We start from the raw sequence: 16,635 nt of genomic DNA on the forward strand, positions 1-16,635 counted from the left end.
ATTTGGATCAAGTTTTGGACGGCTGAACCAAATAGAAAACTGGTCCCGAGTCAGCACAACCATCAGCCTTCTGAAACCATAAACTACTGGGACTCGACTCTCCTCACAGACAATCACCTGTTTGAGGCCCCCAGATAGATTTGGCAAAAGTGGAGCCTGGCATTACCGACGGCTACTCGGGTCTCTTCCACCCCCCCGGTTCCACCTCCCCCTCCTTTGACTAACAGATCTCCCCAGTGTTCTAAAAATACCAGGTGAACAGGGCCGCAGAGATGGTGATAAAACTGCCTCTCTGACAGTGTCCCACTGCAATCCATCTCTCCACTCGCTGCCAGCCAACATATGTTTGCAATTGGCTCCCCCTGACAACCCCTACTGCTGAACCCCCCCACCCCCGGTCCCCAGTTGCAGCTTCAGACCCACCCACCCCAACACACATGTACACTCTTCCTCATCGCTTTCCTGTCTCTCTTCATCCTTTCTTCCATCCTGGTCGCCAGTTTTGGGCTTTGAAACGATGCAGTTATCAATCTTTGAGCCAGCGTTTTCACATCACACACACACACACACACATCACACACACACACACACACACACACACACACACATACCGGCTCTTTCTTTCCTTTTATCTGTCTATCTCTTTGTCATCTCCCCCTCTCTTCTTTCTTCCTCCTCCATCTCCTCTGTCCTCTGCCTCCTTTCTTACACTTTCCCAAATTTGTTCCACTTAATAAGCCTTCCCCAATGACCTTGTGCTAATTAAGCTGCACTGTGTTGGAAATATGATGGTTAATTAATGATGAGATAAATTCTGTCTGCAGGACTGTCAGAAAAATGATGACGCCGTGTTTTACAGGTTTAAATAGAACAAACCTTGTGGCCGTCCTTCCTCCACGCATCCGTGCGTGCGCCAGCGTGCACGCGCGTGCAAAGACTGCAGTAGGTAAGCGTAGTCCGCTTACTTCATTCGAACGGCATGTTGAATTTTTTGCAGAGAAACCGACAACGACAATGTGCTTCCTGTGCACGACAGTTCATTCTGTCCACAACACACACTCATCTGGGGCCGGTATGACTGTGCACGAGTGACTCTGCCCATGGTGTCACCTTGGAGTTCTATTACAAACCTACTTGGCTTAAAAGATCTTTGAGAAGCAGTAAAACACAGGAATGTTTTGCCAAGTGTTCAATTCATTTAAAAAAATGGGAAAAAAGGGAGTTCATTTTGTCGTCAGCTTTGCCGAACCCCCCCTTTGCATTTCAGATTTATATCAACGCCTTCAGAAGACTTTGGAAAGGAGTAAAGGTGCTAAAGTAACAGGGAGGAACACGTGACAGGCAATAAAAGCAGAAAGAGTTGGGTTTGATCTCGGTCTGTGATTGGCTTCTCTGACAGATGGATGCTAGCTGCTCATCATTTAAAGGAAAAGAAAAAACTCATCATGAGACAGAACAAAGGTGTAATGATGATATGACAAATGGGAGGATTTTGAGTTTATATTCAGAACATGTAAGAATTTCATTCCAAATGGGCTTCAGTAGTAAATAACACATTCTTTGGGTTTAATCCTGCTGCGGCCTTGATCGCCATTTCTTTTTCCAACTGTTTTCTGCTACAAAAAGCAGAGGTATCTATAAGTATAGGACATCTAGCCTATGTTTAGATTAGAGCTACCGCTGGGTTTTGGCCTCGGGAGAGGACATCAAAAATGTATCACCAATCATGAAACTCTGTTGGCTAAACTGACAGGTCACGAATGGGCCGGGCAGGTCGCTGTCAGGTCGCTGTCTCCAATGGGGGCCAAACAGAAACCTGATGCAGTTGAGGATACGAGGATTCGTTTCCATCTAACCCAGATGAACAGCTGACAGTCAGAATTTAGCCCGTGACGTCTGACTGATGGAGAGTCGTCAGCTCGGGCTGCCTGCTTCCATCTCTGAAGCCACTTGTCATATCTAATACGGCGCGTTGTCAAAAGTATCAATTTGGTTGTGTAGTAATGAAAAAGCGGGTCTGTTTCTATTTTAGCAGCTCGGTTGACAGATTGAGAGGTGTTTAACGTCTCGTTTTGGCTTGTCAGGGTAGAGGCAGAGGGGGCTTCACAACTTCATCTCCTCATCTTTCTGTTTCTCACACACACACGCGCACACACACACACACACACACACACTCTCTGACAGCAGGGCTCTGCCTCTGATAGACAGGGCCAAGCGGGAGACATTACACATACACAGAAAACACACACTCCCATACGCTGACAAAAAAAAAATGGTAAAAGAAACATCATTCATCCTTAATTCGAGAGGGAGAGCCAAAAGTAAGATGAGGGAGGGAGCCAGATAAAGTTTGACAGACAAAAGAGACGTGAGCACGAGACAGACAGATGGAGTGAGTGAAAGCCATTTAACTCATTAGGGAACGGAGGGATAGCGAGTTATATTTAACTCACTTAGATTTACAGTAATTAGCGAGGAGTTTTTTTTTTGCTGAAAGGCTTGCAGGCCTCCGCGGGGGTTGTCCGAGTCCTTCTATGAAATCTGGAAATTAATTGCTCTATTTGTCCACGACAGGAGACTTGTTCTAATTGTGCTTTTCAAAAATGCGCTTGAATTCAGCCCAGACAGCACGTAAAAACTCACGACTTACCTCTCCTTGCGCTGTCCAATCCCGTGTTTTCCCAGCAGGTGGGTGCTGAGGTGCTTCTTCATCACAAACGCCCATCTATGAAACAGACAAAAGGATCCGGGTTAATCAGAGAGTGATGTCAGACCGCCACGAGAGCTGCAAGTTTTATTAGCATTGGGTTTATTTTAAGTAGCCTTGCCCTTAAATGCTACAGGATGAAGGTGAGGGAGAGCGAGTTTGGTTTATTCATGCCTTTTAGGTGTGTTTTTTTTCTTTTTACACCTAAGGTCCTACCCTTTCAGAATTTATGCCCACAGTTCAAAGGGTTTCTGTGAAAACAGACCAATTCATAAGGAAACTTTGCAACTAAAGGGCAGCAAAAACTTTTAGCGGTAAAATGAGAAACCTAGAATTTATAGGAGAATACCGGATTAAAAATATCATCATGAATGCGAGACACACGCGCCGTTGCAGGCACGCTCAAAGTGCATCAGGCTGCTGTGACTCCGAGGCGACCACGGCGTCCCGATCGTGTCCCGGGCTGCGGGTTTACCGCGTCTCCTAAACAGCATGTGAAAACATAATGAAGGGATGACAGAACTAACTAGTCTGACATCCAGGCGGCTTCACCAGTGGTTTCATCCCCTGGCCTTTTCATTTAGCACCCATCACTTCCCATTATTGTGCATCTCAGAGACAATGACCACATCTGAGAGTCGAGGATGGAGCTACATGAAAGGGGACTGAGGGACGCGAACCAACGCTCGTGCGGTCGGTCGTGTCTCCGCTTCTTTCCTTTTTTGCGGACGTTATTATTTTGTTTGCTCTCCAGCTTTCTGTTGGCACATTCCACCCTGGCTTAAAGAGTGGGTCTTTCATTAAGTGAAAGCATTGTTATTTCACCATTTATATCACTTTGTCAGCCATCTGGATGCGCACACACAAGCACATACTACATGTCCTCCGTCCTCCATCACGGCCCCCAGAGTCCCGTCTGTCACCGAGGCCCCCGGGGCCGAGGCTGACTAAGACCACCGTATAAATATTCAAACGTGCTCCACAGCTTTGCCTCGCTATTATCAATTCACATTTTCTCAATCATCCCAAACTCCATCCATCACGACGCCGCCTTAAACTAGACGAGCTGGCGCCGCCACGCCACTCTGGCAAGATCGAAATCCTGCCCCCTGAAAGCAGCGGACGGATGGCATCATCTATAAATAAATGGCATAATTAAGTGAAAGAGAAATAATTTATTTTAGTCAAATGTAGGGTGGCTTTGGAGCACTTCACACGCGCCTGTTTAAGTCGCAGTGTTTAGACGTGTGGAGAAAAAGAGCTTGCAAACATTCCTGTTAATTATGTATTACAGCTGTCCTTCATAAACCTAATTACAGAGTGCTGAAAGGCAACAGAGGCAATTTGCATACGCGCATGAAAGACAAGACATATGCAAAATATGATTTTAATTAGCATTCTTTGATAGCGAGGGGTACAAATCAAAATGGCATGTTGTGAGATTCTCATCTCGTCCGTTTTCACTGGGTTATTCTCAGAGTGGCAGGGGTGCAAGATGGGTAATGCCCTGCGGAAACACCTGGCACAGGATGCGCGTGCGCGTGCACGCGCGCTTTTGTTTTTGCAATTTGGACGCGTGCGCGGCAGCAGCCACAAATAGCCGTGAAATGGAGAAATGTGAACAACCATTATGCACACAAATGGTGATGACAGCACGTCCGCAATCAGCTATTCGCACTTTGAGGTTCCAGCACGGCCAAAACTGGCCGATCACGCCGAGATAAAAGGCACGCGCGCGCACACGTGCACGGGCGAGGATCTAATCTCTCCAACGTATGCACACATACCGACGCACAGAACGTCCCATATCTAAATGTTACAGGGGCAAATCCATTTGTTTAAGACGGTGTGTAATCAGCCCCCTGCCCTTGGTGTGTGTGCATCCTTTGCTATCCAGGTCAAGGCCTCAGCTTGTCGTCCTGCTGCCTTGGGCTGCATCATCAGCCCGAACCATCAGCCTTGATGGTTATTGTAACAAAGGGATACTTTAATATGCCATTCATCCATATCAATTCTCTTCCCCCCATGAATTGAACTAATAAGGCTGTGCCTCTGCCCTCCAGGGAGGCTCATAATATCCATTGCAGATATGAAAAAAGGAAAGAGAAAGAGGGAGGCTCTGGTGTTTCGCGTTCGACTTTCCCTTCAAACTAATCGGCGCGCCACAGCTCGTTAGGTCCGTGACGTGCCGGAGCTTTACCGATAAGCAGGGGAGACACGGCTCAATTACCCACAGTTACAATCTTCCTCTCTCCCCTCCCTCCCTCCGCCTGATGATGAAGAGATAACATGTCAATATTTGATACAAACAACTTCATTTGCCTGATGGTGTTCCTGGATAGGCCCGTCTACAGGTTCAGAAGGGAAGAAAGATCTAAGAAAAGGCCCAGAGCAACACTCGGCTTAGACGCGGTGAGGCTCAGCACCCACCAGAACCGGCACGCCCGTTCCCCAGAGCTGTGCACGAGGCATGCTGGGATACAGCAGGGTCAGACATTACAAACTTTTGCTTGAAAGTACTTTTAACCTTGAGAAGCCCCAGAACACGAACGCAACATCAGAGGAGAGCAATTCTGCTGAATGCTGATAAAAGTTCTGGTTGGAGGTAAACGAAGGCCCGTTAGGAGAGAAACGCGGGTAACAGCTCGCTGTGCTGCAGAGGCCTGTGGAACAAAAAGGACCCCGCCAGACACGCAGGAGGGAGGCGGGGGACGAGTTAAAAAGTTTGACACCGCACCTCAGCTCTTCTGAGGAGGAGTGCACACATGCGCTCTCCGGTGGTCCACTGGGCCTGGAAGAAATGAGCGTGTGTGCGCTCATCCAGGCTGCCGTGCCTCTACTAATGATGGCCTCCACCTGCTGCTTTAATGTCACAGCTGGATCGCCCTCCATCCCTCACTGACTCTGACTGCCATCAGCAGCAGGTAGCTCCCCTCTTCGCCCTCCTCCCTCCGTCTCCGCTGCCGTCTCGGCGCCCCCCGCCCCCCTCCGCTGCCATCTTCTGCTTCTCGTGTCGATATCGCCGCCCGTCATCCATCTTTTGCCTCTCCCACGAATCACCTTCCACTTTTCTCCCTCTTCTGCAACCATCCCTTTAGTTGGCTTCCTTCAGGGGGGTTTTGCACCATCATAATCTCGCAAAAACAACAGGATTAAACTATCAACTAGTGTTACTGGCATCTTATTTATTGAAAGACATCAGCTCATTAGTCACAAATCTATTGATAGGAGACACGTTTGCACGTGTTCTATATATAACATACAAAAAGAACACATGATGGTGCCATAATTAATTTACCCTACAGAGAAAACAGCACATTTTCTGCTTGTTGACTTTTATAAAGCTCTTCCGGAGAACAGGAAAACCAGGAGGTAAGTTGACACGTCTAATCTGAGAGTCTCTGACAGCCAGGTGAGCTGACAGAAGAAGAGAAACCAAGACTTGGCTGACAGCAACCCCGGAGCGCCGAGACAGCTGCCGACATGTCAGACAGACAGATAAACAGACAGGAACAAGACGTGGAAAGATAAGACGTTTATTGACAGATGCAGCGGCTGCTTCTCCAGACAGGGAGACAGACAGGCAGCCATCAGGAAGAGGGAGCGAGGCAGGAGGGATGGTGCCGATGCTGCAGCCGCTATGGAGAGCATCACAAAATAAAGACGGGGCAAAACACAGGGTCAAACTGACTGATTCAATGGCAGCCGGGGAAGGAAAAAGAATGGAAATAAAAGGGTAGGAAAAAAATCAGGGTGTGGAGTGAATCTGAGCCCCGGAGGGAAGCGTGGGGGATCCGGGCCCTGCTGGATGGACGGAACCAGGAGGGGTTTTGTGGAATCACCCCGTAATGTAACAGATATCAGACAAAAAATTAAAGAAATAAATGCGAATTGATTTTGTTTTCATGCCAGCGCCAGAGCGAAGGAGGCACTTGATCTATTCTGAGATGATCTTGATAAAAATAAGAGAGGCCGAGCGCGTCGCTGTCAACCATCAACATCAGGCCCCTCAACGGAACAGACACCTCTCACTTAGGAGGCTTCCTCTTCTGGGCGCATGCACGCGTGTCTACCTCCTTTAGTCTTCCAGGAGGTACATAAAAAGCCCACTTTGCTTCTCCAAAGGGGTTTTTGGATCATCTGCTGAGGCAGGTGATGGGGCTTGACGGATTGATTGAGGCAAAGTTCTCATCGATGGTGGCAGCGCCCCATAGAGTTCCCAGCTCCAGTGCACACCGTTCCATTAAAGGATCATTTAGAGGGAGAGCAAGTTCCACCTGCACTTATGCAGAGCACACCCTAATGTGAGATGAAACAGGCATTTTCATGCTAGCAGAACGGGAGGGAGAAGGGAAAGGAAAGAATTAGAATAATGAAAACTAAAAATTCAGTCCCATCCCAACAGCGCGTTTCCATCTTCAAGCGAACGGAGATTGATGAAGTAATCTATTATTGATATCATCATCGTTATGCGCTGATGGCAGTTTGGGTGTTACAGAGCCCTCAGCTCTGAGCGTCATTGCCCTGTTTGCAAATTATGCTACTCAGCATCATTATATTTTCTAATTAACTGTTTTAATTTGGGATTTAAATTCTAAGTGAGGGGAGAGAAGAGTAGAAAATGCTGAACAGGAAAGAATAATATTGTGGCGGGTGGAGAGATGAAAAGAGACGCGTGGAAAAAGTAAGGACAAGGAATCAGCAGTGGAATTAATCATTTTTATACGTTTAAAAAAATAAGGGGGGGGGGGGGGGGGGGCTGTCCGCGATATGCTACAAGGACAGCACACATCCTGACACAGCCTTTAAATGAAATACATAAAATACTGAAATGCAGTTGTGTTATGAGGGAGGCAAAAAGTCTGATTCTGCACAAGAAAACAAAATGCATCAAAAGTGTGGGTTGTTAGAGACTGTTAGCTCCTCTTGCTAATGTATCTGTTTCTCATTCCTCCGTTTCCTCTCTGCAGTGCAGTTAAAGATATGAAAAATATATGTGCTTTCTTCCCCCCTTCTCCTTTCCACTGCGCCGTGTTAAATCATTAAAGAGAAGTCCTGCTCATTATCTCTCTAAACAAAACTTCTCTTAAACCAAATAAATCAAGCGTTGCGCCGCGCCGCTAACAGCCGTGAAGGGATAAATTACAAAGCGCCTCGCTGGCAGCGCTGGTATTTTAAAAAGCTTGCTGCACAATTTCTGTGATGTGCGGTAATTTGTAATGCAGGTTTCCTTATGTTTATAAGGTCTCCTCAGGTGTGTGTATGTGGAGGAGAAGACTGTTAAGCGAAGAGGTGAAGGGTGTCAAGGTAAAACCTCAAGAAAAAGGGCCTCTTTTCTTTATGCTTTTAATATAATAGAGCTTGTTTGGCACTAAATCTAGCCTTGAACAAATTATATATCCCATAACATAAAGCTGATATTTAAGTTAATATTACAAGAGAGTGAAACATGACCATTACCCATGTGGTAATGTTTAAAGCCGATATAGCGCTTCACTCGGGGTCAAGAGTGCAGCTGAAATGTTTTATTAGCACACCGCTGATAGCTTTCATTTTTAGTGATTAATACATATCATTAGCGTTAAACATTTACAGTTTAAACATTTACTTCAGGCAGAATTGCCTTTTTGGCAGGTCAGAAACACTTTCGAAATGGCCCAATGCAGCTAGAAAACATGCTGTATGGAGCAGGAAGCAAAAGGCTAATTAGGAACAAAATAAAGCTGCTTTCAGCACGAGCACGTTGATATTAACGCTGTTAAATAAAGCTCATCGCTAGCCTGGAACAAAAAAAAGTGTGCTTCAGGTATTAAAGATGAAAAAAAGAAAGCTGGGCACTTAATTTCCAATCAGGCAGTTAATCTTAGGTAGCTAATTTCTTTGGGCTGACCACTGGCATCAACTCAGACTTTATTTTACAAAGAAACCAGCTGGGCCGCGTCCTCGGTTCAGGAGTCTGGAGGTAATTGAGGGGAAAGACTGCAGCCATCGCTCCTCCGTCCCATCAGGGACGCCGAACTGTGCCAAAACCCCACCCATTCGACCTCTCTCTCCGGCCCCCACTGGGCAGATTAAACAGGGCTCCGCTCGGGCTGTTAGTTTACAACAGTGAGCCCCCCCCCATGCCCCCGGAACTCCTGGGGATTAAAACTAACAGTATCCCCGAGACTCCCACCTCCCTCAAAAAACAAAGATGATTAATTCAGTTTGATTACACTCCGACTGTCCTCTGAGAACAAATTAAATGTATTTCCTTTTTTTTAAGAGTCAAAAAGATGAGGATGGTTCAAGGCAGAGACAAAAATAAGGAAGTGTTTAATTTGGATAGTATGTTTGTGAATAGACCTCACGCCCGAAATGAAAGTCAAAGTGTCCGATGTTCTAAAATATAATTTAGAAAATGGAACATACGTCCAGAGCTTTTCAGTTCCAGTATATCAGGGATCTCCAGGTCACAGAACTCAGCCCTGAGTGGTCAGAATGTGCAGAGCCAAAGGTTCAGATGTAGAGGAGTGAAAAAAAGAGCAACAAGAGCCTTTAATTCCCACCGTTGTTTTGGTGAGCAGTCCGTCTCGCACATTAAGACGAGTTGAGGAAACATGACAGCCGGCAGTTGCGTTTCTCCCACTATAGGTTTGCAAAAGAAGATAATCCATAAAACATAAGGCCTCCGTATTGACGTTTTTCCCTCAGCGAGCTGAGTGAAGGGCGTAGCTGGGGTGTCAGGCCTGTCTGTCGGCCAGCTACCACTCTCATTATCCTCGCGCCTCTGTGAAGGGCGGCTAAGGTCACACTCCGCAGGAGCAGGAGAAACCGCTGTGATACTAATCTAATATTCAGCGATTCGACCAAAGATGGTTTATTAGCCTCCAATAACGATAACCGCTAATGGAGGGTGGCGAAGCTGGCACGAGAAGGTGTGGAAAGTTGAGCTGCAAGTGTCACAGAAGTTTCTGAGCGCCGAGGTGTCAACTGTGCGAAAACTAAACACAACACTGAGGCAGAATTTACACAATTTACCGTTCAGCGGTTTTATGATGTAGACGCCGTTGCCTCCTACTCAAGCTAGCACTCTCCTGCACCTCTCTGAGAGTGCGCTCTGGCACGCGGGCGCGCACACACAGAGGATGTCTTTGTTCGGCGATCGCTGCCGTTGTCTTGACGTGCACCATCTGCCGCCCCAGCCACGCAGAAGAGTGAAGAGTAGAGTTTCTCTGAGGATCCTCGCCCTCCACCCCGCCGAGTGCACCCTCCCATTGCAAAAGGGACAGAAAAAAAAAAGAAAACGCTCCCTGCTAGGTTTCACTCAAACGGGAGCTGGCCTCCCTCCTACTGCTGATGCTCTCTGCTCCACAGGTTGAAACGCTGCTTAATAAATAGCCAATTTCTACCTTTACTCGTGCTTTGACTCGAACGTATGTCGTGGCAAACAAACTAGCAGCCGCGCTAACACGCTTCTCATCATCCCATAAAAGCTCCCGCTGATGCGTTGTTAGATGCTCCTTATCTCGCTGAAGCCTGCGCGTGCTTGTGGGAGGAGGCTGAAGGCTGCAAAGGTCCACTGTGGATGCGACACGCATGACGGAAAGGGAGCACTCCAAAGTAAATGTAGGAATAAAGAAATAAATAAGTAAATAAGGCACGGGTATGCAGATGAGGGTGACGGTGTTCCATCTCGGCCCATTCTGCGGCACGCCGGCCATTCATCACCTACACATGCACAGCACCTTAGCATATTCGCATATTCTAACGAAGGCTTGCATGTAAATGAGGGCGACCTTTTCCTTTTGGCTTTTTTTCCCCTTTCTTTACAACTGTACATTAACAGTAGGGGAGAGGCGAGTAGCGGCTGTAATGGCTATTAGAGCGACAGGCTGAGTACGTGACGTTGTGATCTAAACTCAGAGAGGCTGTAATTAGGCTAATCTGTTACCAGACGGCAGCTGTCAAAGATCTTTACGGCAAAGGACGGACTTGTCAGGCAATATTATTAATTAAAACCGGCTCAAAATGTCCTAATGAGACGGTCAGAGCCAGACAGAGAACTTTAGTGACGTGGGTTTACACGTGGGCAGCGCAAACTCGTTGGAGTTAGCATCGTCCCAGAGGTGCTACACGGCTTGTAACCTAATGTTAGCCGATGGTGTCGGTCAGATGGACACGTCGGATTCATCCTGAATATTAAATATGTCCAATTAGGCCGGGTGTGCTTTCTCAAGAAACTAATCATTTTTCGACAAAATCAAATTAATCTGAAGAAAATTTTAAATTAGACTAATCTAATCTAATCTCCCTCTGCCAATGCTGCCGTGAGGGGCCATCAGATGTGGCTCCTCTGCTGTCCACTAGGCAGGGTCGTGCATAGTTAGAAGGTAGGTTGGAGAAAGTTGGTGCTGCTCCGTGACTTTGAACTTTTTAGATGAGGCATAAATATTGAAATATTGAAATGAAAGATGCAGGCAGGGAGGGAGAGGGGGGAGATGAATTGGGGGTTGGGGGAGGACAGGAGGCCCACTGAGAGAAGAGACAAGGCCCTCACCCCTCTGCCAGGCGGCATTCTAGCGGGCCGACAGTTATGGATAGGAAACATTACGGCTGCTGGTAATTAAAGCAAAAACTAATACTGTCTCTTGGATGAGGGGGTTTCACAGTGAGCCTCCATTTGTCACTGCTGCGCGCTCGCCAAGGCCAGATTAAATCACACACATATTTATTTGCATTTGAGTTTGTCTCCCTGTCTGTAATTTACAGCAAAGTAAAGGCGCTGACTAGCATCGTTCTCGCTCCGAAATACTTGTGTCTGCTTTCAAAAACACATGTAGGTCAGCTCTTACTAAAAGCCCCTCAGTGAGGCACTCAGTCACTCACTGAGTGACTGCAGAGTGGCAGCGAAAAGGCCATTGGCTGGGGGGGGAGACGGCCCGTTAGAGTGGCGAGGGGGGCGGGTGCCGTGTCACCACGCGGAGGGGGATCGGTGACACTGAGCGTGTCACAGGGTGACGGCTGCACTCTGCTAGGACCAGCGCCCCCCCCAGCACTGTCAGAGGAACCGGCAGCTCCAGACACTGACACTGGCAGCCACACTGACAGGCCGAACATGACTCGCCGCCGCGTTCAGACAAGGCCTGACGGCGCCGAGCCAAGCAGGGGATGATGGGGAACGTGGTGAGTGGATCTGCACCTCCTGACCTGGACAAACACGCCTCGGCGCTGCGAAGAGAACAAATAAGAGATGTTTGGAGGTGTGTCGTCCTCCATCATTCCTTCATCGCTCCGTTCTCTTAGAATGGCCGAGATCTCCGTCTCCATATGTAGCAGACAACAACAACAATAACTCTTCACCCTCTGACAGACTCAACATGAAAACGTTGCTCAGGTCAGGTCACATGTGACTGAGTCAGATCCAGAACGTTCTCATAATCCCATAATTTCCCATCTCGGATGACCTCGTGTGCTGTTAATGCAAATGAGGAGTTCACAAGGAAAATATTTTTAGGCTGTTATGTCGTGCATGAGACACAGCACGGAGGGGGTGAAGGTGGGGAGAAAAGAAGAATGACAATGATAAGATGTAGATGGAACTATGCTGATTTGAGCAGAAAACATGGGGGGGGGGGGGTAATGCCAAAAGGGGATAGGGCAGAAAACAGAAAGGAGAGAGAAGGAGGGAGTAGATGTAGAGAGAGGGAGCGCGGCAGCGAGACTGATCGCTGTTGATCTTCACGATAAGCACTCCCGACAACTTGTGACCAAAGTGGCGCTTCGACACTAATCGGCCGTGAAGGCTGACCTGCAGCGAGGCAGCGAAGTTCAGCTCGCATAGAGCCGCGCTGCGGCGGAGACGAGATGGGCCCGGACAGGAGACATCCAGGCATCAAAACTCCCTGAGAAATTGCGACGTGGCTTCGGTGCACTGTGAGAAGAACATACGAAGAGGAGGGAGGAGGCGGCGGGCTGGGGGGGGGGGGGGGTGCTGGGGACAGTGATACTCGCTGCTCTTGGCAGTAGAGGCAGACTTATCTGGCTCAAGATGAAAAGAAAAGGACAGAGTCAAAGGAGAGAAGAGTGAGAGAGCGAAGACAGTGTCCAGGGGAGGAGGGACGGGTGGCAAAATAGAAGAGAAGATCAATTTTATTGACAATTATTTGCCAGCCGGTCTGAGCTGGCTAACCTTGAGCCGTGCGTGTTCGACCTCCCCGAGGCATAAAGGTGTGCGGACGTACCAGCAGCCCCCGAACACACCAGCAGCTCGTGCTCAAGACACGCACGGAACCAAACATTTCTATCTGTGCGCATCATTTTAAGTATATCATGCACGCGCCTGTCATCTGACTCAAATTACCGCCCACCATTACAGACAGACAAGACTTACGGGGCCCGTCCTGTAAACAAAGGCTACTTCCTCTGCTTATTTCCCATTACAACAATGTCAATGAACTGCTAACGATCCACAACACAACAGAACGGCCTAAACAGCCAAACACGCTGGAGTAGAAACGCCGAGTCTGGCTGTCAGCCAGTCAGTCCACTTTAATTTACCAGAAAATGTCAGACCACTCACATAATATTTTCACTTTCGCTCAGAGAAGGTTGGATCCTCCTGCCAAAATGCTGCTGCCACCACACACACACAGGGATTAAACACAACGCTATCGTTTTGTCGAGCAAGGAGTGTGCTGCTCGTACCCGCTAATGAATGCTTTAACATGCACACACGCCCCCCAACACACGCGCACAAAAATGTCCACTGTGTAAAAATACATGGGGGCTAATCATATCTGGCACCATAAATCATCTGTGGCTGCGTCCCTTTAGGATAATTTGCAGCAAGTAAACATGAACTGGGTGAGGAGTGGGGGAGTGGGGGGAGTGTATCCACGTGTGACAACGTTTTATACCAGCGGAAGAAGTGCGTTCAAGAATCCAGATGATGTATGAGCGGCTTAAACACCAACAGGATGAACGGAGCTCATTTGTGCTGGCGGAAAAGCAGGTGATGCTGCCATTTGTGATTACTTTTGGTCCAGGCACACTCCAGAACCAAAGAAAGCCACTGCAGGACCTGACATGAGACATTTAGTGGACAAGGGACGGACTGGGGATCTGACAGAAACAGGACAGTGGTTTGAAGGGAAGTGGTGTCGTTATGGAGTAGAGGATGTAATGGAGGTGGCTGTTACACGCCATGTTTGGAGGTGATGCGTGTTGGAGTTAGGCCCAGGACTCCTCTTAAATTAAAGCTCCTACATCTGCCCTTTAAACCGGATCAGGAGCATAATGGAATGAGTTCTTCCTTGGCCCCTTCTCTATCACCACCGCTCTACTCACAGAAGCAAGTCTGCCACTTTATGGGGAACTGCATCAAGAATGACGCTTGGTTGAAGAAAAGGGAGGAGGAGGAGGCAGCGAGAGATCAGAAACAGAAATTTTAGCTATGGTCTATTCACCTATTGATCTGTTGTGGGAAAATGCTCTCGTCTTACACGAGGAGCAGACCGCTGGAGCCAGCACATGCACGCACCCATACACACACACACACACAATGTTTTCACAAACCTAAACTGGCAATCTGACACACGTACACACAACACACGCCTCATCTTGTGTCGCCCGCATCCAGAAATCCCTCAGCATAAACGCTCAACAGTACAATTTACACATCGGTTCAAGTCCACCTGGTGTCTTTTGCATAAAAATGCAAATGCGCCTCCCGTTCTGTAGTTTTAGGGAAACAAAGCAGAAGATACCGGAAAATGCACTTATGTCTGCTCTGCAATAAGAGTCAGAGAAGGACGCCACACAGCACAGCTCCGCCTGTGAGACGTGGAAGACGCTGCATGGGATGAGTTCCAGCTATACGAGCTTCCCCTTCCTGTACCGACTCCAAACAGCAAACAGGACGATCGCTTTTCATTACCTGCTGCTTCCAGCAGAGCTGCGCTCCGTCACTGCTGCGGCCTGCTAATGTAAAGCAGGCGACTGTCATGTAAATTAAACTGTTTGTTTTTCTCGTCTTCCCTCCTTCTGCCGATTGTCAGGAGCAGCAGGTGTGTTTGTTTGTTTGTGTAGGAGTGCGCCGGCGTGTTGACGATCGCTGCGCAGCAACAAGTGAGCTGTGAGCGTGGAAGTGGGTGTGTGTCCGGGTGGAACCTGAAACTCGGCGATGACACGCGGCGCGCCAACCTCCCAGGGAGCCAGATGTGCTCCTGACCCCGAGCTCACCCGCTCAAATGCAAAATCGGATGTCGGCTCGGTGCTCCCTCCCTCCGGCGCAGGTACGACCAACTGTCACAAACAATGGGGCGATATGCATACCGTGGGCTGGGGTCTGCTACAACATGCTCTCAATGGAAATCAGATTTCGCAAGTTTCAGAGAGGCGAGCCAGTCAGGCGCCGAGAGAGCGGCGGAGACGGACGCTCACACGGCCAGCCAGCCACCCAGCGCATCTGCAGGTCTGCTGCCACTGCTGTAATTGGCTGTGCATGTAAGACAAACAAACAAAAAAGAACACATTTGACAGCCCTGGTTAAAATATGAAGATTTGTGTGGCGCAGAAATCAAATGGCACCGCACAGAAATGAGAAGAAATCATTATTCTTCGTTATGAAGCAGATGACAGACGCGGGGATCTAATTAGACGGAGGGCTTCCTGAGCGTGGACTGACAGATGTTAACGAGACCAACAATTGAACATCTGTACAGAGTTTACAGGAAGCTACAGTTCTGCCTGTGAGTCAAAGTGGGCCAGCAGCTTCAGAGTCTTCATTTCTGAAGCTGAAAGAGGTTCTTACAGGAGACAGGGGTACGGAGGGCTCTGGCCTTTGGTTCATCTTAATTAAAACTAAGATTAAAACAGAACAAATGTTCATTATGCCAGAATCAACAGAAATGATCAAAAGAAAATATATTCACTGTGGGGGAAAAAGAAATGATTCTGTGAATGAATAAAAATGGAAAAAAAAACTGAGTTACAAGGATAGAGCTATATTATAATTGTATTTAATTCAACAAAAAAAAGAACTATTATCATTTTGGGGCAGGGTAATGTTTAAAAATTGAACAAACTCTAAGACTTTTACTGTGCAGTTAGATTACACAACAGTATTTAGATTCAAATGACTGAAAAAGGACTAAAATCTCAGTCTGAAGACCAAAAAAACCCATAGAGAAACAGAAACTGCACCAGTAGATATTCAGAATGAGTGTCCAGTAAAACCAAACATCTGCTGAAGATGTCTCCTGTGTTTTTAAAGCTTTCCACAATTCCGCCCTTTCCCAACAGGGACGTGGCTCACATGACAGAAGCGTTCAGAGTGAACTCTCGGAAAAACTGCTCATTTCAGTTGTGGTGATTCACAGTCGCAGACACGGTCGCAGCAGCCGCCAGATGTCTCCACCAACGACGGCTCTGTCTGACCGTTATTCGTCATACCTTATTCTGGTGCCTTCTGAGTCGGCCCAAACAAAACAACAGCAGTGCGTCAGGGCCATCCTGCAACGGGTGAGGACTCAAAGTAAATTAGCCCTGCGTGATGGGTGGACCACGTCCGTCAGGGCGAATCGCTCGGCTCTGCTCTAAAGCAAAGCAGATGCCATCAAAACGGCGACTGTGAGAGGCCGCGCCATGAAGGGATGATAGAAACAACACAGGGCTTTTCTACCAACACACGACTCTGGGTTTTAGCTTATTTTTAAAGATGGCTGATCCAAATTAGTGTCGAGTGGAGCAGAAGTGCAACTGGGGCAACTTTTCCACTGACTTCTGAAGCCAGAACTCTGATGAGGTGAATTAGGTAAAAGCTGCTTTCCTTTTAAGGACACTGTAAACGTAGACGTGTCCTATTAAACGAAATTCGCTGCATTCAAATACCTGAATTCAAATATCCGTCTTGAAATAATACAAAGCACCAAAGGAAAAGGTCTGGA

General features: G+C 47.8%; 1 protein-coding gene across 1 annotated transcript in view; it reads right to left on the reverse strand.

The window, feature by feature from the left end:
* Positions 1-16,635, reverse strand: part of znf407 (zinc finger protein 407) — a 105,116-nt gene that overhangs the window by 54,572 nt on the left and 33,909 nt on the right. Inside the window, exon 5 of the mRNA XM_011605376.2 lies at positions 2,651-2,725. Within this exon, the coding sequence (XP_011603678.2) occupies positions 2,651-2,725 (75 nt within the window). The remainder of the gene's footprint in view (positions 1-2,650; positions 2,726-16,635) is intronic.

Source organism: Takifugu rubripes, chromosome 7, assembly GCF_901000725.2.
Source record: "Takifugu rubripes chromosome 7, fTakRub1.2, whole genome shotgun sequence".
NCBI classification, from domain to species: domain Eukaryota; kingdom Metazoa; phylum Chordata; class Actinopteri; order Tetraodontiformes; family Tetraodontidae; genus Takifugu; species Takifugu rubripes.